Source organism: Lonchura striata, chromosome 29, assembly GCF_050655825.1.
Source record: "Lonchura striata isolate lonStrDom1 chromosome 29, ASM5065582v1, whole genome shotgun sequence".
Taxonomy (NCBI): domain Eukaryota; kingdom Metazoa; phylum Chordata; class Aves; order Passeriformes; family Estrildidae; genus Lonchura; species Lonchura striata.
Genome location: NC_140731.1, coordinates 4,504,051 through 4,527,286, shown reverse-complemented (window position 1 = coordinate 4,527,286; position 23,236 = coordinate 4,504,051). Strand labels below are relative to the sequence as shown.

The 23,236-nt window shown below is 61.0% G+C and overlaps 4 protein-coding genes across 7 annotated transcripts; 2 read left to right on the top strand and 2 right to left on the bottom strand.

Annotated features, from left to right (window-relative positions):
- Positions 1–30: 30 nt before the first annotated feature.
- On the bottom strand, positions 31–2,035 carry LOC110481815 (chymotrypsin-like elastase family member 1). The gene is made up of 8 exons (XM_021550602.2): positions 1,888–2,035; positions 1,714–1,796; positions 1,519–1,619; positions 1,143–1,268; positions 920–1,056; positions 511–656; positions 282–431; positions 31–163 (listed from the first exon to the last, which is right to left on the bottom strand). The coding sequence occupies exons 1-8, from the start codon at positions 1,928–1,930 to the stop codon at positions 146–148; spliced, it is 804 nt and encodes a 267-aa protein (XP_021406277.1). The 5' UTR covers positions 1,931–2,035; the 3' UTR covers positions 31–145.
- Positions 2,036–2,204: 169 nt separating this feature from the next.
- On the top strand, positions 2,205–9,855 carry BIN2 (bridging integrator 2). 2 transcript variants are annotated; one of them, XM_085562934.1, is made up of 11 exons: positions 2,205–3,547; positions 4,818–5,000; positions 5,110–5,164; positions 6,509–6,603; positions 6,702–6,797; positions 6,875–6,982; positions 7,078–7,163; positions 8,005–8,080; positions 8,324–8,406; positions 8,660–9,353; positions 9,656–9,855. In XM_085562934.1, exons 4-11 carry the CDS (start codon positions 6,511–6,513, stop codon positions 9,749–9,751), a joined length of 1,332 nt encoding a protein of 443 aa, XP_085419060.1. In that variant the 5' UTR covers positions 2,205–3,547; positions 4,818–5,000; positions 5,110–5,164; positions 6,509–6,510; the 3' UTR covers positions 9,752–9,855. The 2 variants fall into 2 exon arrangements, with proteins under 2 accessions (XP_085419060.1, XP_085419059.1); XM_085562933.1 differs by having other exon boundaries at positions 2,222–3,547; positions 4,920–5,000.
- Positions 9,856–10,215: 360 nt separating this feature from the next.
- SMAGP (small cell adhesion glycoprotein) lies at positions 10,216–16,028 on the top strand. Of its 2 annotated transcripts, none has more exons than XM_031507255.2 (4): positions 10,216–10,265; positions 13,898–13,970; positions 14,062–14,136; positions 15,433–15,736. In XM_031507255.2, exons 2-4 carry the CDS (start codon positions 13,940–13,942, stop codon positions 15,594–15,596), a joined length of 270 nt encoding a protein of 89 aa, XP_031363115.1. In that variant the 5' UTR covers positions 10,216–10,265; positions 13,898–13,939; the 3' UTR covers positions 15,597–15,736. The 2 variants fall into 2 exon arrangements, 1 of the variants encoding a protein (XP_031363115.1); XR_014950413.1 differs by lacking the exon at positions 10,216–10,265 and adding an exon at positions 15,858–16,028 and having other exon boundaries at positions 13,469–13,970; positions 15,433–15,769.
- A 205-nt stretch (positions 16,029–16,233) lies between these two features.
- DAZAP2 (DAZ associated protein 2) lies at positions 16,234–22,129 on the bottom strand. 2 transcript variants are annotated; one of them, XM_085563004.1, is made up of 5 exons: positions 21,841–22,129; positions 20,840–21,100; positions 19,624–19,736; positions 19,159–19,395; positions 16,234–17,568 (listed from the first exon to the last, which is right to left on the bottom strand). In XM_085563004.1, exons 2-5 carry the CDS (start codon positions 20,976–20,978, stop codon positions 17,443–17,445), a joined length of 615 nt encoding a protein of 204 aa, XP_085419130.1. In that variant the 5' UTR covers positions 20,979–21,100; positions 21,841–22,129; the 3' UTR covers positions 16,234–17,442. The 2 variants fall into 2 exon arrangements, with proteins under 2 accessions (XP_085419130.1, XP_021406279.3); XM_021550604.4 differs by lacking the exon at positions 21,841–22,129 and having other exon boundaries at positions 16,234–16,925; positions 17,447–17,568; positions 20,840–21,200.
- Between the last annotated feature and the right edge of the window lie 1,107 nt (positions 22,130–23,236).

The following is a 23,236-nucleotide window of genomic DNA, read 5'->3' as shown; positions in this document are numbered from 1 at the left end:
GCGCGGGGCAAGGCAGCACGGAGGCACCGAGACGGGAGGAGAGATTTTATTGAGGCCGGCTCGGGTGCGAGGAGCCCGGAGCGCGGCGGGGGACGGTCAGGGCATGGCCACGGGCCAGGGGCAGCGAGCGCTTGTCCGGCCGGGCTCAGTTCTGGGCGACCACCTGGAAGGGAGAGAGGGCCGGGCTGAGCCGCGCGGGGCCGGGGCCGGCGCAGCGGAGCCCCGAGAGCGCCGGGGCTGAGCCCGGCCCGGCGCGGCGCGGCCCGGCGCGGCCGCCTTACGCTTTTGATCCAGGAGACGTAGGCGGAGACGCGGGTGAACACGGTGGGTTTGCGGAGCACGTTGCAGCCCTGGCTGGACACGAAGCTGGTGACGCCGTGCACCTGGTACTGCCCGTTGACGGCGCAGTGCAGCGGCCCGCCGGAATCGCCCTGCGGAGCGAGGGGCGGCGTGAGCCGGGGCTGGGGGGGCGCGGGGGCGGCGGGGGCGGCGCGGGGGCCGCGGCCGGACCTGGCAGCCGGAGCGCACGCCGTCGCCGCCGGCGCACACCATGGTGTTCTTGACCAGGGAGCCCCAGTAGGACGCGCTGGAGCAGATCTGGTAGTCCACGACGGGCAGGGAGGCCTGGAGCAGGACGCTGGACAGCTGCCCGTTGCCTGCGCGGGGCCGGCGCCGGTCAGCGCCGCCTCGGAGCCGCCGGACGCCGCCGGCAAAGCCGAGCCCGCGGCCCCCGCCGAGCCCCCCGGGCCCGTCCGCGCCCCCCGGGCTCGGCGCGGCCCCGGCCGGCGCTGGGCGCCCGCGTGGCCCGGGCGGAGCCCCGGGCGAAGCCTCCGGGCGCCGTCCGCGGCTCCGAGCGCCGCCGCGGCTGCCGGCGGTGCCCGGGCGCGGCGATTCGGGGCGGGGGGAGCCCGTTACTCACTGCGGGTCAGGCCCCAGCCCGTGATGACGCAGGGGTAGTTGTTGGGCAGGACGGTGCCCTCCTGGGGCAGCACCGCCAGCTGCACGGCGCTGTTCAGGGTGGCGTAGCTGCTCAGGCGGAACAGGGCGATGTCGTAGCTGCCGCGGGGAGGGACGGCATGTTACGGGGAGCCTGCCCAAAGCCCGGCCGCGCTGCCCCCAGGTGCCCCTCCCGCGGGCGTTACCCTGCGCCCACGTTGTTGCTATTCCAGTAGGGGTGGACGACGATCTTGCTGACGCTGAAGACCTGCTCGCTGCCCTCGTTGACGTTGAGGTTGTGCTCGCCGGCCACCACACGGTACTGCAATTGTCTGCCGGCAAGGTGCAAAAAGCCCTCCGTCAGCCCCGAGCTCCGCTCAGCCCGAGCGGGAGCTGATCCGGGAGGCTCCGAGCGGGGAGAGGACGCTCCCGGAGGAGCCCCTGGAGCCCCTGCCTGAGGAGCCCCAAAGGCCTCCGAGGGCGGCCGCTCTGGTGGCCGGGGCAGGCAGAATTTCTCCTTGGAAAGGATTTTGGGGGAAAGGAGCTTTGGCGAGAGGAAGGAGGGGGCCGCGGGCCGCTCACTTGTTGACGCAGTGGGCGGCGGTCATCACCCAGTTCCTCTGGATGAGGGAGCCCCCGCAGGTGTGGTGCCAGCCGCCGTTGGAGTAATACTGCAGGGAGATCTGGGGAGGGGGCGAGAGGCGGCGCGGGGCTCAGCGCGGGGTCCCGGCGCGGGGAGAGCCCCGGGCCCGGCCGCGGGACGCCGGCAGGACCCACCTGGTAGGGCCAGGCGTGCGAGCGCGCCTCGGTGCCGCCGACCACCCGCTGCATGCCATCGAGATCCAGCTCGGAGCAGCGCCCTGGGGACAGAGGCGCGGCGTGAGCCCCCCGCGGGGTGGGTCCCGGGGCCTTCGGCAGCTGCCGAGGCCGGAGGCTCCGGGCGGGACTCACCGCACAGGGCGAGCGCGGCGAGGAGCACGAGCTGCAGCATCATCGTGGAGCGCTGTCCGCCGCGGGGCCGGGGCTGCCCCGCGGGCGCTTTAACGGGGCCGCGGGAGGAGGCGCGGGAAGGGCGGCAGGTGCCGCGGCCCCCGAGCGGCCTTGGCCCCTCCGCCAAGGCACACGCGGCGCCCGGGCACCCCAGGGCAGCCCGAGCGCCGCCGGATCCCGGGGACGCTGCCCCGCGCTGGCGGCTCCCGGCCCCGCGGCCGCAGCGCCGGCTCCGCCGGGGCCGCTCTCAGCCCGCCGGGCCTCGGCTGCCGCTCTCCGCGGCCTCGCTCGGTGCGATGGCTCCCAGGGCTGGATCCAGCACCCGAATGCGGCCGCATCGGCGCCGGGACGGGGAAATCGAGGCACAGCCAGGCCACGACCTTCAGCCCCTCCCCAAGCCCCCAGCGCAGCCAGCGCTGGGGCAGCGCCGGGGCTCGGCCTCCCTGGGGCCTGAGCTTGGGGCAGAACGAAGCAGCGATGTGGTTTGAAAGAAACCCCGGCGTTTTGGCCAAAACGGTGTCATTTTTTCCCCCTTGAACTCCAAACTCGGGTTGTTTTGGGGGGGACCTTGGCCCTCGAGGCACAGGCACAGCTGGCATTTGGGATCACCGGGTTCATGGGGTCAGCCAGGCCAGAAAAAGTGAAGGCAATCAAAAGCACCTGCTGCAGTTCTGCCCTTATCTCCAAGGAAAACACGGGATTTCCCAGGAACTCCATTTCCAAGTAATCCCATGTTTGTTCTGTCGAGGGCATGTGTTGAGGGACAGCAGCAACAGCTCTGCCCCACACAGGGACACCCCAATGCAAAGCTGATCCCCCAGCTGTGACACAAAGGGCTGCAAACTCATTTTTGGGCTAAAAACATCGGATTTCCTAATTACTGAGGTTCTTGGGATTGTCCTGTGCATGGACAAACATTGAACACACACCTTACGTCCTATCCTACTCCATATGTTCCACAATTCTTTGTTCCCAGGGGATGTCTTTCAACTCAGGATTTCCATGATACCTCTGAAATGCGGATGAAAAATCAAACCCCACAATTCTAATAAAGATTTGTAGGGAATGGGTATGTTTATTTACAGCACATTTCACTTAAATTCAAATGGATTTCTACCTTGTTAAATTTTTACTCTGTATCACCTTGAGTCTGTACATCAGGGAGCACTTAGACAACACTCTTGGATTTTGGGCGTCTTTGGGGTTGTCTTTTGCAGAACCAACAGGTGACTTTTGTGGGTCCGTTCCAGTTCTGGTGATTTCACAATCTGTGAGGTCAGAGACCTTATTGACCACAACCTGTCCATTGGGGTTTTGTCCTGCACAGGGCCAGGAACGGCCTCGACGGTCCTTGAGGGTCCCTCCCAGCGCCAGATCCCTCATGGTTGCCCAGCCCTGTGGCCTGGCCCTGGTCCAGGAGAGCCTTTTGGGGGTTTGGGGGTTCCGGGGCGCGCAGCGGATGCTGCCTGGCCTCGCCTCCGACTTCCTCCATCAAAACCCTCCAACGGTAGCCGCGGGGCCGCGGGCGGGGCGGGCCGGGGCCATGGCCGAGGGCAGGAGCGGCAGCGCCGGGCTCTTCGCCAGGCAGGTCCAGAAGCACTTCAGCCGCGCCCAGGAGAAGGTACGGCAGTGCCACCCACCCCCGAATCCCAGCTTTCACTGGATTTGTCCTTCTTTCCCACCACAGTGCTCCCAGGGCGGCCCAAACAGCACAGCTCAGCACCTTTGGGTGTTCCCAGGGTGGGAATTTGGGCGTTTCTGGGTCAATGTCATCGTTGCTCCATGGCTTTGGAGGATGGCATCTCCCAGAGCTCCCCAAGATACTTTGGCTTCTCCAGTGGTGGGGGGTTTTCCACCCAAAACACCTTGCAGAGGGTATGGGGGGCTGTGGGGTGGTGGCACAGGCTCCCTGGGCTGGCAGGCACTGAGGGTGCCCGGCGGGACCCAGCGTGGCCGGTGGTCCCAGGAATGTCGGCGAGACCGGCAGGGGCCCGCAGGAAGCGAGGGGGAAGGGCTGCGGAAGCGGCACGAGCGGGGCAATTCTCAGCTGCTTTGGGGCACTTTGGGGGAACCTCTTTCCTTTCCTCCCCCAAAAAATGTAGTTGTGACTGCAGTTTTGGGGGTGACACAAAAGACCCTTCCAAACCCTCACCCTCCCAGGCTTCCTGGCCGGGACTTGGTGCTAAATTTGGCTTTCCCACGGCTCAATCATCCGGGGCCAGGCTCTGGCTGCTTCCTGCACACAGCAGATCTCCCTCCCAGCCGGTCCTGGCCTCTTCCCAGGGGGCCCAACCTCTTCCTGGACATCCCAAATCTCCCTCCGACCCAGCCCCAGCCTCTTCCTGGACACTCCAAAGCTCCCTGCTCCCAGCCCTGGCCTCTTCCTGTGGGGGTCAAGTTGTTTGGGGACACCCAAAAAGTCCCTCCTGCCTGGCCCCAACCTCTTCCTGGGGGGTTCAGCCTCTTCCTGGACACTCTGAATTTCCCCCCATCCAGCTTCAGTCATTTTCCAGAGGGTCACCCTCTTCCTGAGCACCCCAAAACTCCTTCATGCCTGGCCCCAGCCTCTTCCCAGGGAGCTCCATCTCTTCCTGGACACCCCAAAGCTGCCCCAGTCCAGACTCAGCCTCTTCCCAGGAAGTTCAGCCTGGACACCCCAAATCTCCCCCACCCAGTGCAGCCTCTGAGCTCTCCCTCAGCCTCAGACCCTCCTCATCCTCCTCATGGTGTCCCCTGTGCCCCACAGTTGGAGCTCAGGGTGTTTTGGGGTGCACAGGACTGCACCTGCAGGGTTTAGGGTGGGAGGTAAATTGGCATCCCAAAATTCACCATTTTCCTGAAAAAAATGAAAGCACTGAGTGGGTGCAGTGAAATTTTGCATTCCCACACAGGTCCTGCCCTGCCGGATCCTCGGCAGCCCCTCAGGGCGGTTTTGGGGGGCCCGGTGACCTCGGGGTGTGGTGGGGGGCTCTTCCCCTCTCTCTCCATCACAGGTTTTGCAAAAATTGGGCAAAACGGTGGAAACCAAAGACGAGCAGTTCGAGCAGAGCGCCTACAACTTCCAGCTGCAGCAGGTGACAGGGGGACACCGGGGACACTGCGGACACCCCACAGGGGGACACCGGGGGCCTGTCCCCCCAGCCCCCGGACAGCCCTGACCCCCCTCGCCGCTGTGTTTTGCAGAACGAGGGCCACAAACTCTACAAGGACCTCAAGGGGTTCGTGGGAGCCGTGAGAGGTGCGGAACCGGCCCCGAATGCCTCAGGGAAACCCGGGAACAGGGAGGGGCTCCGGGCGGAGCCAGGATAGTAAATAAGGGATAGCAGAGGAAATAAATAGTGCTTATAATAAATAGATTGTTAATTAAAAATCGGTATTAAATAAAAAAAAAGAATAAAAAATGAGAATAAATCTATTGTAAGCTACAAATGGATAACAAAGAGAAAATAATAATAATAATAATAGTAATAGTAATAGTAATAGTAATAGTAATAGTAATAGTAATAGTAATAATAATAATAATAATAATAATAATAATAATAATAATGGAATAATATATAATATATTATATATGAGCTATGTATTATATATCCTACATATATGACATATGCAATATATATTTTTATATTGCACTATGTATTAAATACATATGGGATAATAAAGATATAAAAATAATGGATATTAAATATATATTAAAGATAAAATAATAATATAAATACTGTATGTGGGATAATAGATAATAAATACATATAGGATATATATAATATATAATATGTTAAATAGAAAAACAGATAGATATGTTATCTATCGGATATACATGCTATATATGGGATAATAGGGACAATAAATAATTTAAAATAACACACCTGGGCTAATAAACAACAACAGACAGTAATGAATAAATTAATAACGATCAGGAATAAATTATCATGACAATGACAATGGCAATGGCAGTGACAATGACAATGACAATGACAATGACAATGACAGTGACAGTGACAATAACAATGGGAATGACAGTGACATTGACCTTGACAATGACAATGACAATGACAGTGACAGTGACAATGACTATGGCAATGACAATGACAATGACAATGACAGTGACAGTGACAGTGACAATAACAATGGGAATGACAGTGACATTGACAATGACAATGACAATGACAATGACAATGACAATGACAATGACAGTGACAATAACAATGGGAATGACAGTGACATTGACTTTGACAATGACAATGACAATGACAGTGACAGTGACAATGACTATGGCAATGACAATGACAATGACAGTGACAGTGACAGTGACAATAACAATGGGAATGACAGTGACATTGACAATGACAATGACAATGACAGTGACAATAACAATGGGAATGACAGTGACATTGACATTGACAATGACAATGACAGTGACAATGACTATGGCAATGACAATGACAATGACAATGACAATGACAATCACAATCACAATCACAATCACAATGCCAATGACCATGGCCATGACCATGCCAATGACCATGACCATGCCAATGACCATGGCCATGCCAATGACCGTGCCGCACGTCTGTGTCCGCAGTGATGCACGAGAGCTCCCGCAGAGTGGCCGAGACGCTGCAGGAGATTTACAGCCCCGAGTGGGACGGGCACGAGGAGCTCCGCGCCATCGCCGACGTGAGCCCTGGGTGTCCCCAAGGGTCCCCTTGAAGCCTGGGGGGGTTGGAGGGTCCCGGGTGCCACTGCTGTCCCTGTCCCTGTCACTGTCCCCCCAGAGCAATGACCTCCTGTGGGATGACTACGAGGCGAAGCTGGCTGACCAAGCCCTGCGGCTCATGGAGAATTACCTGGCTCAGTTCGGGGATTTTAAGGTGCCCCTGCGTGGTCTGGTGGGGCTGGGGGCGGGGGGAGCACGGGGGGTCCTGGCTCACCTGTCCCCCCTTCCCAGGAGCGCATCGCCAAGCGGGGCCGAAAGCTCGTGGACTACGACAGCGCCCGGCACCACCTGGAGGCTCTGCAGAGCGCCAAGAAAAAGGACGAGGCCAAAATCGCCAAGGTTGGGACTCCCCAGGATGCCCCGGCACAGCCCCCGTGTGGGGACAGTCCCCCGGCCGTGGGGACAAAGCCACGGCCCCCTGTCCCTCCCCGCAGGCCGAGGAGGAGTTCAATAAAGCCCAGGCGGTGTTTGAGGACCTGAACAGGGACCTGCGGGAGGAGCTGCCGGTCCTGTACGGCAGGTACGGGGCTGTCACAGGCCTGGCGACATCGCGGGGGCTCGGGGACATGCAGGGGGCTGAGGGACACTGCAGGGATTTGGGGACACCGTGGGGCTGGAGGTCACCGTGGGCGTTGACAGGCTGGGGATGTCATCGGGCTGGGAGACACCACAAGGGCTTGGGGACATCAAGAACCGGGGCGTGGGGGACATTGTAATGCTGGGGGACATCGTGGGGCTGGGGGACATTGTGGGGCTGGGGGACATCATGGGGCTGGGGGACATCGTGGGGCTGGGGGACATTGTGGGGCTAGGGGACATTGTGGGACTGGGGGACATCGTGGGGCTGGGGGACATTGTGGGGCTGGGGGACATCATGGGGCTGGGCGACATCGTGGGGTGGGGGGACCGGCAGGGACAGGGGGACACAGCAGGGGTGGGGGGACACCATGGGGCTGGGGGACATGGGCTGGGCATGGGTGCCATCAGGTGGGCGAGGTCCCCCCATGCAGGGAAGAAGTTGCGTGGGTCTCTCCTCAAAGTCCACCCTAGGGACACATCGGGGGTCCTGGGGCAGGGGGCCACGGGGGGCCTGTGACAGTGGGAGGTGGCAGCTCCACGGCATCCATGGGGTGGCCCTGAGGGGGACATTCCCCTTCCATGTGGGGCCCAAGGTGTTGGGGACTCAGCAGGTGGGAGGTGGCTGAGCATCCCCAGACCCCTCCGGTGTCCCCTTCATGGGGCACCCCCAGACCCCTCCGGTGTCCCCTTTGTGGGACATCGTGGGACACCCCCAGACCCCTCTGGTGTCCCCTCTGTGGGACATCGTGGGACACCCCCAGACCCCTCCCTGTCCCCCGCAGCCGCATCGCCTGTTACATCACCGTGTTCCAGAACATCTCCAACCTCCGTGACGTCTTCTACAAGGAGATGAGCAAGGTGGGGAAGGCACCCCAAAACACCTCCCCCACCCCCCGGTAGCACCAGGTGTCCCCAGGTGTCCCCAGAAGGTTACGCCGATGCTGTTTCCCACCCTTCCAGAGTCCTTGCTCTTCATTTCATTCATCCAGAGCAGCCCGAGGGTGTTTGGGCTGTCCCCAGGTGTTGGGGGCCCTGCTGAACCCCGGGTGGGTGGGGGTACCTGGGGGGCCCCTGAGGTGTTTCTGCGTCCCCCTTCCCCAGCTCAACCGGGACCTGTACGAGGTGATGAGCAAACTGGAGAAGCAGCACTCGAGCAAGGTGTTCATCATCAAAGGCGTCCCCAGGTAACGCCCGGGGGAGAAGGGGGCACAGCGGAGGTGGAGGGGACAATTGGCCCCCCAGCCCCCACGAGGCTCCGGCCCCAAGGTCCTGGGGCGGGCGGGGTGTGCCACAGACGGGCTGAAGGCGCTTTCTGGTGGGCCTGGGGAGGTGTCGGGGTCCTGCTGGATGGGGAAGCGTCACCTGCAGGCTGGGCCGGTGACACCTCAGGGATGCTCGGGGACACCCCGGCCTGAACCGCTCTGTCCCCCCCGCCAGCAACCGCCGCTCTCTGGTCATCTCCGCGCCCGTGAGCCCCCCGGCCATGTTCCCCTGCCCGGACAAGGCGCCCGTGGAGGACGCGGAGGTGACACCGGCGTCCCCCGGCGGGGACAGCGCCGCCCCCAGCGCGGAGCCGGGGGCTGTTTCCCCCGGGCCGCCCCCGGCTTCGCCCGCCAGCGGCGCCTCCCTGGACACGGAGTCGGTGTCCAGCGAGGAGCCCCCGGAGCCCGGCCACGACAACGAGCCCCCGGGGCGGGCGACATCGGCGACAGGGTCGGTGTCCAGCGAGGAGCCCCCGGAGCCCATCTCCAACCCCGACGCCCCGTGCCCGGGGCAGGAGCCATCGGCGACAGCGGCGGGGCCGGGGGGTGACAGCGGGGCGCGGGGGGGCCCCGAGGGCATCGCCGCCTCCCTGGCGTCGCTGATTTTATCCGAGGCCATCGCCCAGGCCGCTGGCACCTTGTCACCAGAGCCGGGCACGGCAGGGGACAGCGCGGCCACCAGCGCCGAGGGTCGGGCACGGCCCGCGGTGTCCCCGCCCGCAGCTGTCCCCTGCCGTGCCCTCGGCCCCGCGGCGGCACCGGCGACACCCCGGGAGCCGTGCCAGCTCGGCGGGGAGCGGGGACAGCGCGGGGACACCCAGGACAGCGCGGAGGCGGCGGGTGTCGGGCCGGAGGTGCGCAAAGCCCAGGTGGGGAAGTTCTGGGAGAGCCGCGGTGGGAGCGAGGAACGCGCACAGGATTCCCGGCTCGGGGACACCCGGGCGGTTCGTGGGGACACGGGGCCGGCCCGGGGGACAAAGCCAGCCCGGGGGACACCTTCTGCCGCAGGTGGGGCCGGACCTGCCCCTCCCCGCGGCGCCAGGCCCCGGGAACGGCCGGTGCCCCCCTGGATCCCCAGCCCGGGCGGGTGCAGCGGGCAGGGGCTCGGTCCCTTTGGGCTGGGATTTAACGGAATCACGAGGTGCCAGTGTCCCCCCCGTGTCTCTCCCAGGGCTGTTCCGGGACACCGGAGCAGGACACGAGCCAGGACTCCTCAGGTGCTGCAGACCCCCTCCAGGATCCCCCCGAGTGCCTCAGCACCCTCTGATCCCACGGGAAATGCGGCATCTTCCCCAAATTTATTCCCCAGAAAGTATTTCCCAGCCCCCATCCCGTCTGAAATAAAGATGAAAAAGGTGGCAAAATCCCAAATCTCCATCTGGGACTGCAGAGGGGTCCGGGGGTATCCCCAGCGGCGGATTTCGGGTCTCTGAGGAGTGTGAGAGGGGGAGGTTGGGGATTGTCACTCTCTCCCCGCGCTCCAAAACCCGTGACTCAGGGAAAAGACGTCGAGCCTGTTCCACCAGCTCCCGGAAAATGCGCTGTCATGCCAAAAAAAACCCCAAAACACCCCAATTTTCCCCTCCCGTGATCCAGAATTCAAAGCCCCATTCCCAGTCTCCTGGACGATGGGTTTGCCCCGCAGCCAGCGAGGGGTTAACGGGGGAGGGATCCGGGGGGGTTGAGCCTCATTCCAGCCGAACTGGAAAGGTGAGGTAGGAAAAAGGCAACGCCTTCACCTGGGCAACGCCTTCACCTGGAGCCGCACATGGTGCCGGCAGGTAAGAGCTACAGGAGTGGGACCCGGATCCCGGGGTGCCCCCCGAAATTCCCGATCCCTGGGGGCTTCAGGGGGTGGCTACGCAAAACCCCAGGCACGGCATCGGGACACGGCGCCACCGGGGCCCTGCAATGAGGGACGGATGGGGCGTGCGGCTGCTCTGGGGTGAAGCACGTCGGGGTTCGGCCGGGCATTTTCCAGCTGGATTTGGGGCGGGAGGAGAGGAAAAGGCCGGATCCTGCCACAGGGAGAGGCTGAAAGCAGGAAATCCGGCAGGAAAGCTGAGAGGGAAACAGGGGAGCAAAGTGCTGGTCCCAAGGGATCATCCCAAGGTGAAGATAGGCGGGCGAGCAGCAAATGCCGCCCTCCGCCCGCTGGGGAGGGGAAGGAGGGGCTCTAAAGGGGCTGCCGAGCACCCCCAAAGAGGCCTGGCGGGATGGTTTGGTGATCCCATCCTCCATCGGCCGGGAATGGGAATGGAAGTGGGATGGGAATGGAGTAAAGACACTGCCGAGCACCCCCAACAAATAGCTGTAGGGTCGGTTTGCTCCTCCCGTCCTCCAGGCACCGGGAACGGCCACGGGAATGGGGATGGGGATGGGGGCGCTGCATCCCCGGGGCTCCTGGAAGGAGTTTTTGGGATGAGAGCAGCCGAGCAGGGCAGGGTTTCCCTTGGGAACGGCTCTGGAGCCACTCGGCCGGAGCGCAGGAATGAGGAAGATGAGGGTTTTTCCACAACCCTGCTTTAAAAACACATGGAAATCCATCGGGATGGGAATGATTCACTCCCGCTGCCAGCCCCCCTTTTCCGGCCTGGATCCCGGCCTGGCACTGCCAGAAATCCCGAGGGTTTTTGTGGGGGGAAGCGCCGGAGCCTCCCCGCGGGGCTTGGGGGAGTTCCTTCCCACCACGCCGGGGAGGGGATGGAGGGGATCCATGGAGCATCCCTGCCCCGGGAGCGAGCAGGAGGAGCTCCACCTCCACGACCACGGATGGCCTGATGGAAATCAAACCTTCCCTCAGCTAAAACTCGGGTTAAAGCTTTGGTGAGTCCCGAAGGCGCTGTGGGTCCCAGGATTGCGGGTGTTTGGCGATGGGGCACAGAACTGGCACAGAGCTGCCAGACTCTTCCCAAAAAACCCTCCCAAGGCTCGGACCAGCTCCCGTCCCACCCAGCAGCGCCTTTTCCTCTTCTTCTCTCAAATCCCAAACTCTTTGGGGAAATCAGAGCCAGTTCTGGCTCTGGAGCAGCCGGGAGCAGCTCCACGGGAAGGTCGCGGTTGGCTTTGGGAAAGGCCCAGAGCCCGGAGAGCAGCACAGCAAAGCTGCGCTTAATGAAGGGCTGGGCTAAAGCAAAACTGGATTTAGAACAAAACTGTTTAAAGCAAAACTTGATTTAATTCAAAGTTGGGTTTAAAGCAAAACCGAGTTTAAACCAAAGCAACTCTGGATGTAATGGAAATCTGTGCTTAAAGCAAAATCATGTCTAAAGCAAACTCAGTTTAAAGGAAAGCTGGTTTTAAGGCAAAATCAAGTTTAATTCAAAGTTGGGTTTAATCAAAAGCTGGACTTAAAGGGAAGTTTGGTTTAAAGCAAAACTAAGTTTAAAGAAAAGCTGAGTTTATAGAACTGGACTAAAGTAAAATCAGGCTTAAAGCAAAATTGTGCTGGAAATAAAATCGGGTTTAATGTAAAGTTGAGATTAAAGCAGAGTGTGGTTTCAAGCAAAGCCGGGTTTAAAGCAAAACAAAGTTTAAAGTGAAACAGGCTTAAAACAAAGCAAGATTTAATGCAGGACTAGTTTTAAAGCAGAAGTCGCCTAACAGCAAAACCAGGTTAAAAGCAAGGCTGGCTTTAAAGTACAATTCGGTTTAAAGCACAGCTGATTTTAAGTAAAACTGAGTTTAAAACTGAGTTTAACGAGCGGGTGGCTGCTGCCAGCCCGAGCCGGGCATTGCCTGCTCGGGGTCCCCGCCCCTCCCTGTCCCCCTGCGGGGCGGGGAACGTTCACTGCCCCAATTCCCGGGACCCCCCAGCCCCAACTCCCGACTCCCCCAGCCCCAACTCCCAGGAGCCCCCAGCCCCCAATTCCCGACTCCCCCAGCCCCAATTCCCGGGGCTCTCCTCCAGCCCCAGTTCCCGGCTTTCCCCGTCAGCCCCCAGTTTCCGGCCACCCCCAGCCCCAATTCCCGACTCCCCCAGCCCCAATTCCCAGGACCCCCCCAGTCCTCCAGCCCCAATTCCCGGCTCTCTCCTCAGCCCCAATTCCCGGGGTCCCCCCAGCCCCAATTCCCGGGGTCCCCCAGCCCCAATTCCCGGCTCTCTCCCCAGCCCCAATTCCCGGCTCTCTCCCCAGCTCCAATTCCCGGGGTCCCCCAGCCCCAATTCCCGGGGTCCCCCAGCCCCAGTTCCCGGGGTCCCCCAGCCCCAATTCCCGGCTCTCTCCCCAGCCCCAATTCCCGGGGTCCCCCCAGCCCCAATTCCCGGGGTCCCCCAGCCCCAATTCCCGGCTCTCTCCCCAGCCCCAATTCCCGGCTCTCTCCCCAGCCCCAATTCCCGGCTCTCTCCCCAGTCCCAATTCCCGGCTCTCTCCCCAGCCCCAATTCCCGAGGTCCCCCAGCCCCAATTCCCGGCTCTCTCCCCAGCCCCAATTCCCGGCTCTCTCCCCAGCCCCAATTCCCGGGGTCCCCCAGCCCCAGTTCCCGGGGTCCCCCAGCCCCAGTTCCCGGGGTCCCCCAGCCCCAGTTCCCGGCTCTCTCCCCAGCCCCAATTCCCGGGGTCCCCCAGCCCCAATTCCCGGCTCTCTCCCCAGCCCCAATTCCCGGGGTCCCCCAGCCCCAATTCCCGGCTCTCTCCCCAGCCCCAATTCCCGGGGTCCCCCAGCCCCAATTCCCGGCTCTCTCCCCAGCCCCAATTCCCGGGGTCCCCCAGCCCCAATTCCCGGCTCTCTCCCCAGCCCCAATTCCCGACTCCCCCAGCCCCAATTCCCGGCTCTCTCCCCAGCCCCAATTCCCGGGGTCCCCCAGCCCCAATTCCAGGCTCTCTCCCCAGCCCCAATTCCCGGGGTCCCCCCAGCCCCAATTCCCGGGTCCCCCAGCCCCAATTCCCGCTCCGGCCCGGCCGTGGCCCCGCCCCGCTCCTGCCCCGCTCCCGCCGCTCGATTTCCTCTTTTTTTAAAATCCCCAAACAAACGGGATTCGATTCGCTGCCGAGCGCGCTGAGTCACGGAGCCCCCGCGCCCCGGAGCCGCCGCCGGGACACGCGGGGGCCCGGCGGGCACAGCCACGGTGGTCGGGCAATTCTGCGGCACCGACCTCCGGCCCCGCACTTGGGGCATTTTCAAGGACTTCCAGGCACTTTGAAGCTCCCCAAGTCTGGGAGTGAATCCAAACAGGGGCTGGTTCTTCTCCGCCCCAGTAACACCAGTGCGTTACTGGTGCTGCACCACCCCCCTCGCGCGGAGCCCTCCGGGGCGGTTTGGGGCAAATCACCGCTTTTATCCGTTTTCGGCAGCTCCGAAGGAACCGGAGCCTCAGCTGGAAGGAGCCACTGCAAGGAGGGATCTCGGCCCCACCTGAGCACAGGTGACGGGGTTGAGTGGGAATTCACCGCTTTTATCGCTATTTTTGGCAGCTCTGAAGGACCCCAAACCTTCCCCTAGGAGGAGCCGATGCGATGGAGCGAGATCAGCCCCACCTGAGCTCAGGTGAGCTCCTGGAGCGCTTCTCTGGCCTCTTCCCACGTTCTCCACGTGGCTCAGCCCTCCCTCACCTCCCTCTCTCCCTGTCCCGAGGAAGACCTGACCACCCCGTACCTGAGGAAGGCTTCCACCCCCGCTGGCCATGAGGACGCTGACACCGCCGTGATCGCAGGTGAGGCACTGCGGGCTGAGCCCTGAGCTTGCCCCGCAGTGGGGATCACCCTCATCTTCCTCACCCTGCTGAGCCCTGAGCTTGTCCCGCAGTGGGGGTCACCCTCATCTTCCTCACCCTGCTGAGCCCTGAGCTTGTCCCGCAGTGATCACCCTCATCTTCGTCACCTCACTGACCCAGTGCTTGCCCGCAGTGGTGATCACCCTCATCTTCCTCACCTCACTGACCCAGTGCTTGCCCGCAGTGATCACCCTGGTCTTCCTCACCTCACTGACCCTGAGCTTGCCCCGCAGTGATCACCCTCATCTTCCTCACCTCACTGACCCTGTGCTTGCCCGCAGTGATCACCCTCATCTTCCTCACCGCGCTGACCCAGTGCTTGCCCACAGTGGTGATCACCCTCATCTTCCTCACCTCACTGACCCAGTGCTTGCCCGCAGTGGTGATCACCCTCATCTTCCTCACCCTGCTGAGCCCTGAGCTTGCCCCGCAGTGATCACCCTCATCTTCCTCACCTCGCTGCCCCTGTGCTTGCCCGCAGTGGTGATCACCCTCATCTTCCTCACCTCACTGACCCTGAGCTTGCCCCGCAGTGATCACCCTCATCTTCCTCACCTCACTGACCCTGAGCTTGCCCCGCAGTGATCACCCTCATCTTCCTCACCCTGCTGAGCCCTGAGCTTGCCCCGCAGTGATCACCCTCATCTTCCTCACCTTGCTAACCCTGTGCTTGCCCGCAGTGGTGATCACCCTCATCTTCCTCACCTCACTGCCCCTGTGCTTGCCTGCAGTGGGGATCACCCTCATCTTCCTCACCTCGCTGACCCTGAGCTTGTCCCGCAGTGATCACACTCATCTTCCTCACCTCGCTGACCCTGAGCTTGCCCCGCAGTGATCACCCTGGTCTTCCTCACCTCACTGACCCAGTGCTTGCCCCGCAGTGGTGATCACCTTGGTCTTCCTCACCTCGCTGCCCCTGTGCTTGCCCGCAGTGGTGATCACCCTCATCTTCCTCACCCTGCTGAGCCCTGAGCTTGCCCCGCAGTGATCACCCTCATCTTCCTCACCTTGCTGACCCTGTGCTTGCCCGCAGTGGTGATCACCCTCATCTTCCTCACCTCACTGCCCCTGTGCTTGCCCGCAGTGGTGATCACCCTCATCTTCCTCACCTCACTGACCCAGTGCTTGCCCACAGTGGTGATCACCCTGGTCTTCCTCACCCTGCTGAGCCCTGAGCTTGTCCCGCAGTGATCACCCTCATCTTCCTCACCTCACTGACCCAGTGCTTGCCCACAGTGGTGATCACCCTGGTCTTCCTCACCCTGCTGACGGTGCTGGTGGTGATCGGGATTTACCTGTACCGGAACCAGGGCTCCTACCGCACCTACGAGCAGGCGGAGCCGGACGCGGCCCCGCGGGAGGAGCCCCCGGCCAAGGAGAAGGAGGAATATTTTATCTAAGGACACGCCTGGGATCCACACAGCTCCCGAAGCTCCCTGGAGTTGGTCCACATAAGTTTTCAGGAGTTAGGATGCTGCCTGAATTCCCGGGCATCAGGGATCTGCCCCAATTTCCTGGAGTTGGGCGTCCGCCGAAATATCCCGGAGCTGAGGATCTGCTGAATTTCTTGGAGGTGGGGGATCTTCCCAAATTGGGAATCTGCCTAAATTCCCTGGAGCTGGGGCTCCACCTGAATTTCCTGGCTTTGGGGTTCTGTTTAGATTCCCTGGATTTAGGGATCCACCTAAATCGGAAACCTGCCTAAATTCCCTGGGCTTGAGGTTCTGCCTAAATATCCTGGAGCTGGGATCTGCCTGAATCTCCTGGAGCTTGTGATCTCCCTCAATTCCCTGGAGCTGGGGCTCTGCCTAACGCTGAGGATCTACAGGCTGATTTTGTTCGTTTTGTTTCAGTTTTTTTCCTTAATTTATGAAGCCAACCGTGGAAGGAATACGTGGGTGCCCAAGGGTAGGAAAAACCTCAAATACCCCCTAAAAATTAGTAAGAGGAAGTTCCCAATGCAGCAGGAAAAACGAAAGAAGTGAGGAAAGCCCTGGCTGGCAGCAGCCAAAGGGGTTCTCAGAGGCCCAACAGAAATTTGTTACTTCATTTAAATTTTCAAAATAATCTTTATTTTTGGTTTTTAGTATAAAAACTCCACAAGTTCAGTGCAGCACAGAGAGTCCGAGAGCTGCGCTCGGGAACAGCCAGGGATGGTCACACACACAGAACACAGATTCAGATTAAAGTGAAATATTAAGATAAAATAGGGTCGAATCTGAGCTCTTTCTCCATCAAGTAACAGCCAAAAAGAAGAACACCCGACTGAGGATCCCTGAAGGTTCCTGCCAAGCTTGTGGAGGTTTGGTTATCAATGCAGGCATGAGTCACTGATAAACACATCGATAAACCCATTTACAACCCATTTACAAGCACCCCATTCATAAAAATCCACCTCCAAACAAACACCCCGTTCATTAAACTCCTGATAAACGCACCAATGAACACCTCATTGATAAACCATCGATAACCCCCAAACCACCCCGAGCCTCAGGGGGAACCCAAGGGATTTGTGCGCTCACTGCTCACTGACAGTTCCCACACCTGGCAGCTGGAACAGACGGAAACAGCCTCTCGGATTTAAGGAATTCGGGTGCGAAAACACCAGGTTTGAGTTAAAGTCAAGCGTTTGCTAATTAAGCATCAATTAAACCTGGTTCTAGCTGGAATGGGAGGATCCCACGGGAGCTGCAGCGCGGCCCTGGCACCGGTCATGGCTTTGATTAGAGCTGAAGTGCAAACAATCCAAATTACCCGGAGTGGGTTAAAAAACATCCCAGGACAGAGGACTCTGGAGGAGAAAGGGGGAGAGGGTGGGGGGCACCTCGGGTGAGGCCGGGAGGGGCTCGGGCGTCCTTCCCACTGCTGGGAAGGAGATTTTTGCCTCTGGGAAGGGAATTTTCCCTCCGGGCAGGAGATTTTGTCTGTTTTCTACCCAAAATCCACCTTTCCCAAAAAGAGGGGAAACCCGGACGGGTCCAGCAGAGGGATGAGGGCGGTGGAAGGGGAAACCCCTCCCCAGGGCATAATTAGGCCGTTAATTAATTAGAGCTTCGTGTAAATGAGGAAGGGGCAGGGCTGAGCTCACCCCGTTTGTGAATGACCCCCCCGGGCTCCCCAGTTACCAAACCTCTCCCCTGTCACCCCTGGTGTCACCTGCGGGGCCGGGGTCCCTGCCCGGCCCGGGGCGGGTCCCGGGGGGAGGCGCTGGCGGGCACCGGGGGTCCCCCGAGCCCGGGGTGCCCCTCACCAGAGGCTGAAGGCGCCCCCGGCCCCCCCCGGGAAGCCCCCCTTGCGCGGGGGCAGCAGCACGGCGGCTCCGGGCGGGACGGGCACCGGGGGCGCGCCCGGGGGGCACCCGGCGGGCGGCGGCTGCAAGAGACAACCGGGGGTCAGGGGCACGACCGGGGACAGCCGGGGGCACTGTCGCGATAGGGGACAGCCGGGGGCACTGTCAGGACAGGGGACAGCCGGGGTCAGGGGCACACCCAGAGGGGGCACGGAGGGGACACAGCAATGTCCCCAGCCCTGCTGAGGGACAGCGGCCGGGATGGGACACGGGTCCCCAGCCCTGAGCCACCCCTGAGGCCTGCGGCACCTGGGCCAGGTGGGGGACACCTGTCCCTGTGCTGCCACCTGTGCTGTCACCTGAGGGACACCTGTCACCTGTGCTATCCCCTGTGCTGTTACCTGAGGGACACCTGTCCCTGTGCTGCCACCTGAGGGACACCTGTCACCTGTGCTGTCACCTGTGCTGTCACCTGGGGGACACCTGTCCCTGTGCTGTCACCTGAGGGACACCTGTCACCTGTGCTGTCACCTGTGCTGTCACCTGGGGGACACCTGTCCCTGTGCTGTCACCTGAGGGACACCTGTCACCTGTGCTGTCACCTGTGCTGTCACCTGGGGCACACGCTGTCCCCAAGCTACCAAAGAGAATTCCAGGGCAGCAGGAACCTCTCAGGCTGCAGGGAAGGGCAGCCAAGGGGGGCTGGGGAAGCAGGGCCAGGTGAGGGGACAGGTGAGCAGGAGACAGGTGAGCAGGGGACAGGTGAGGGGCCAGGTGAGCAGGGCCAGGTGAGCAGGGCCAGGTGAGCAGGCACAGGTGAGCAGGCACAGGTGAGAAGGGGACAGGTGAGCAGGCACAGGTGAGAAGGGGACAGGTGAGCAGGCACAGGTGAGCAGGCACAGGTGAGATGGGACAGGTGAGAAGGGACAGGTGAGAAGGGGACAGGTGAGCAGGCACAGGTGAGATGGGACAGGTGAGCAGGCACAGGTGAGCAGGGACAGGTGAGCAGCCCCAGGTGAGCAGCCCCAGGTGAGCAGCCCCAGGTGAGCAGGAGCTCGCAGCAGTACCAGGCCCAGGTGTGGGGACAGGTGAGGTCAGGTGGCCAAGGCCCCCCTTGTCCCGCTGCCCCCAGGCCAGGTTTGGGCAGCGGCAGCCACGCCCAGCCCGGCCGTGACCCTGAACCAGCGGTGACCCCAAAGCCCACCTGGCAGTGCCCTAGGCCAGGGGGGATGGAGCTGGGACTCACCTGGGCCAGGGCCAGGTGATCTCCTGGTCCCCCCACCCAAATCCCCCCGTTCTGTGGCTCCACCTGTGCTGGATGCTGGCAGTGCCACCTGTCCCAAACCTCACCCATCCCAAATCTGCAGTGCCACCTGTCCCAGACCTCCCCACCCATCCCAAATCCGCAGTGCCACCTGTCCCAGACCTCACCCATCCCAAATCTGCAGTGCCACCCTTCCCAAACCTCCCCACCCATCCCAAATCCACAGTGCCACCTGTCCCAGACCTCCCCACCCATCCCAAATCCGCAGTGCCACCTGTCCCAGACCTCCCCACCCATCCCAAATCCGCAGTGCCACCCGTCCCAAACCTCCCCACCCATCCCAAATCCGCAGTGCCACCCGTCCCAAACCTCCCCACCCATCCCGCACACACAGATCCCCGGCACTCACCGGGATGCTGGCAGTGCCGCCCGTGCCCAGCCTGGCGGCGGTGTCGAAGCCGCCGTCCAGCAGCAGGGTGGAGCCCGGTGGGTACAGCTGTCCCAGGGGGAAATAGGCCACGGGGGAGCCCAGAGCCCCCACGGGCGGCGGCGGCGCCAGGGGCAGGTACAGGGACACCCCTGGGTACGCTGGGGACACGGGGGGGACGCCAGCGGCGCCCAGGGGCACGAAGCTGAGGCGGTAGAGCTGGAAGAGCACCGGGTCGGCCGGGTCAGGCAGGTGCCATCCCCCAGCCAGGTGCGCATCCAGCACCCGCGGGGACCTCCCCTGCCTGCGGGAGCGGGAGGCACCCGGAATTCACCCCGGCCTTTAAAGGGGCGCTTTGGGTCACTGGGTCCCTGTCCAAGGGGAGCTCCGGGCTCCCCTGGGCCACGGCCGGGTCCCAGGTAAATGCCCCAGGTGTGCCCCACCTACCTCGGGGTACGCAGGAGCGGGGTCCAGGTAGGGGGGCGGCTGCGGCAGGGGCAGGGCCTGGGGGTACCCGGGGGGGGCCGGCCCGGGGAACAAGGGCTGGCCTGGGAAGGGCCCTGGGGAGAGAACCGGGTCAGGAGAGCCAGGAGCCAGGGCGGGGGCTCGGGCATCGCCCCGCGCCCCCCGGCAGATCAGCCCGGCCTCAGTGTCCCCCAGCGATGGCAGCCCCTCCTCCCGTCACGGCATGGCCCCGCTCCCCCCAGGGCTCCAGACCCCCCTCCCAAATATCCCCAAATCCTCAACTCCCCCGTGCCCCCTCCCACGATAGCCCCCCAAAACCTCACACCCCCCCCGTGCCCCTCCCATGGTATCCCCCCAAAGTCACACCCCCCCGTGCCCCCCCATGGTATCTCCCCCAACCCCCCCGTGCCCCTCCCATGGTATCTCCCCAAACCCCCCCGTGCCCCCCATTGGTATCACCCCCTCCAACCCCCCCGTGCCCCTCCCATGGTATCACCCCCCCCACACTCCCCCGTGCCCCCCCATGGTATCCTCCCCAACCCCCCCGTGCCCCCCCATGGTATCACCCCCCCCAACCCCCCCGTGCCCCCCCATGGTATCACCCCCCCCAACCCCCCCGTGCCCTCCCATGGTATCTCCCCCAATCCCCCCGTGCCCCCCCATGGTATCACCCCCAACTCCCCCGTGCCCCCCCATGGTATCCTCCCCAACCCCCCGGTGCTCCCCCATGGTATCTCCCCCAACCCCCCCGTGCCCCCCATGGTATCACCCCCCCCAACCCCCCCGTGCCCCTCCCATGGTATCTCCCCCAACCCCCCCGTGCCCCCCCATGGTATCACCCCCCCCAACCCCCCCGTGCCCCCCCATGGTATCTCCCCCCCCAACCCCCCCGTGCCCCCCCATGGTATCTCCCCCAACCCCCCCGTGCCCCCCCTTGGTATCACCCCCAACCCCCCCGTGCCCCCCCATGGTATCTCCCCCCCCAACCCCCCCGTGCCCCCCCATGGTATCTCCCCCAGCCCCAGCCCCGCCTCCCGGGTGAAAGCGAGGCTCAGCACGCGTCTCCATGGCAACCCCGGGCCCGCCCCGCCCCGCCCGGGCCCCGCCCCCCGCGCCCTTAAAGGCGCCGCGCGGGCGGGGCGGCGCTGCCGGCGGGGCGGGGCTCCGGTCCCGGCCCGCGGCCCCGCCCCGGCCTTGCCTTTGCCGTTCATGGCGGCGGCGGCGCCCGCGGTCACGGCGGGGGCGGCAGCGGGAGCGGCAGGAGGCGGGGGCGGCCCGTGGGGGAGGGTGAGGGACGGGGCAGGAAGCGGGACGGGAAGCGAGCGTCGTGACGTCATCGCGCCGGGGGCGGGGCCACGCGCTCTTAAAGGGGCCGCGGGAAAATGGGGGGGAGGGAGGGGCGGGATGGGGGCGGGGGTCCTAAAGAGGCTCTGGGGTCACTAAACAGGGTCTGGGGGCCCTAAATATATATAAAAATAAATATATTTTATATATACTAAATAAACATATACATAAATATATATATAAATATGTTTATACAGTATACATTTAATATATATTATATTGATATATTGATATAATATACATTGTATATATTATATTAATCTAAAATATATAATATATAATATATAATATATCTTATATCATATATCATTTATCATATATCATATATCATATATCATATATCATATATCAAAATCATAATCATATATTATATATTATATACATATTACATATATTATGTATATTATATATATTATATTTATTATTTATATTATATATATTATATAATTTGAATTACATATTTAATCTAAACAACATAACATTACAGTTTAATATATAGTGCAGTAAAAATTGATATTTATTACATCTTTATAAAATACCAATAAAACCTTTAGAGATACATCATACATACTAGAATAATATATAAATATAGTCAATAATATTAAAAATACTGATACAATAGTGTAGTGTATAATACGTAGGAATAAGTATTAATAAGGATTAGTAAATAAAACATTCTATTAATTAATATACTGTATTAGTACAAAAACAATATAATTATGCATTCATATATAAATATACAGTATAATATGACTATATGGCCATACATTTTTGTATAAATTCACAATATAGAGCGCAGTGGTACATTAAAAAATCAACAAATACAGATAAAATAAGAGGACATCAAACACGTACCATGTGTATCACGTACGTAGCGCTGCGTGTAAATCATCCAGAAGTCTCGGCGCGGTTCCGGAGCCGCCGGCGCCGGGAAATCGCCCTGCGACGGAGAATTCCCGTCCGGATTGTCCCGCTCCCGCCCGAGCCGGCGCTCATGAATAATGCAGCACTGCTCATACATATGCAAATGAGCCTCCCGGCTGCGCGGGGGTGCGCTCATGAATAATTCATGAGGGGGAACGTTCCTCGCTTTCAGAACGCGCAGAAATGGGAAAAAAAAAAAAAAAAATCTGATTTTCCTTCAAGGGGACCCGGCCTGGGGAGCCCCGAGCGGCCCCGGGGGCTGCGGCCACGGCCCCGGGACCCCCGGGACCCCCCAAGGACCCCCGAGACCCCCGGGAACCCCCCCAGGACCCCCGGGACCCCCGGGACCCCCCGGGACCCCCCAAGGACCCCCGAGACCCCCGGGAACCCCCGGGATCCGCCCTGGGACCCCCTCGGAACCCCAGGGAACCCCCGGGACCCCCCCCCGGGATCCGCCCTGGAACCCCCGAGACCCCCGGGACCCCCCCGGGACCCCCCCGGCTCTGCTCGGCTCTGCTCTGCAGACCCCCGGGACCCTCGGACCCTCTTTGGGAACCCCGCTCAGGGACCCCCAAACCCAGTTAGGGACCCCCAAACCCAATTAGAAACACCTAGACCCCGCTTAGGGACCCCCAGACCCCACTTAGGGACCCCAGACCCATTTAGGGACCCCCAGACCCAGTTAGGGACCCCAGACCCATTTAGGGACCCCCAGACCCAGTTAGGGACCCCAGACCCATTTAGGGACCCACAGACCCATTTAAGGACCCCCCCAGACCCGTTTAGGGACCCCGGACCCGTTTAAGAACCCCCGGACCCATTTAGGGACCCCCAAAGCCATTTAGGGACCCCCAGACCCGTTTAGGGACCCCCAAACCCATTTAAGAACCCCTAGACCCATTTAGGGACCCCTAAACCCGTTTAAAAACCCCCGGACCCGTTTAGGGGCGCCCCTCCCTCCACCCCCCCCGCCCCCAAGCTCCCCCCCCTCAGCTGAGTCTTTGTTAATTAAAATCCGCCCCCCCACCCGAGCTGTTTTCCTTCCCCGCATGCAAACTATTAGCTATATGCAAATGTATGCAAATGACCGGGGATTTAACTAGCTGTAGGTATTTAACGATTCGTATTAAATATTCATAATCACGGCAGCGCGTATGCAAATGAAGCCGGCAGAACTGGGCCGCGGCCGCCAATAACAGGTGCACCTGGGCTAATTAGAATATTAATGAATATTAATGATTATTAATGAGGAGGGCTCGCTCTGGCTGTGGGGTCATTAATATTCCCCCCAGCCTTGTCCCCTTTGTCCCGCTCCTCGGGGGGGTCC

Coding starts and splice junctions, on each gene's coding strand:
- LOC110481815 (XM_021550602.2), bottom strand. CDS start 1,930: ATGATGCTGCAGCTCGTGCTCCTCGCCGCGCTCGCCCTGTGCG. Junction 1,620..1,713: donor CGCACGCCTGGCCCTACCAG/GTGGGTCCTGCC, acceptor CCCCCTCCCCAG/ATCTCCCTGCAGTATTACTC. Junction 1,269..1,518: donor GCCGCCCACTGCGTCAACAA/GTGAGCGGCCCG, acceptor CCTTGCCGGCAG/ACAATTGCAGTACCGTGTGG.
- SMAGP (XM_031507255.2), top strand. CDS start 13,940: ATGGAGCGAGATCAGCCCCACCTGAGCTCAG. Junction 13,971..14,061: donor TCAGCCCCACCTGAGCTCAG/GTGAGCTCCTGG, acceptor GTCCCGAGGAAG/ACCTGACCACCCCGTACCTG. Junction 14,137..15,432: donor TGACACCGCCGTGATCGCAG/GTGAGGCACTGC, acceptor GCTTGCCCACAG/TGGTGATCACCCTGGTCTTC.
- BIN2 (XM_085562933.1), top strand. CDS start 3,032: ATGGATTTCTACCTTGTTAAATTTTTACTCTGTATCACCTTGAGTCTG. Junction 6,798..6,874: donor CTCAGTTCGGGGATTTTAAG/GTGCCCCTGCGT, acceptor CCCCCTTCCCAG/GAGCGCATCGCCAAGCGGGG. Junction 8,407..8,659: donor ATCATCAAAGGCGTCCCCAG/GTAACGCCCGGG, acceptor CCCCCCCGCCAG/CAACCGCCGCTCTCTGGTCA.
- DAZAP2 (XM_021550604.4), bottom strand. CDS start 20,978: ATGACGTCACGACGCTCGCTTCCCGTCCCGCTTCCTGCCCCGTCCCTC. Junction 19,737..20,839: donor CGCCGCCATGAACGGCAAAG/GCAAGGCCGGGG, acceptor TTCTCTCCCCAG/GGCCCTTCCCAGGCCAGCCC. Junction 19,396..19,623: donor CCGCTCCTGCGTACCCCGAG/GTAGGTGGGGCA, acceptor GTGCTCTTCCAG/CTCTACCGCCTCAGCTTCGT.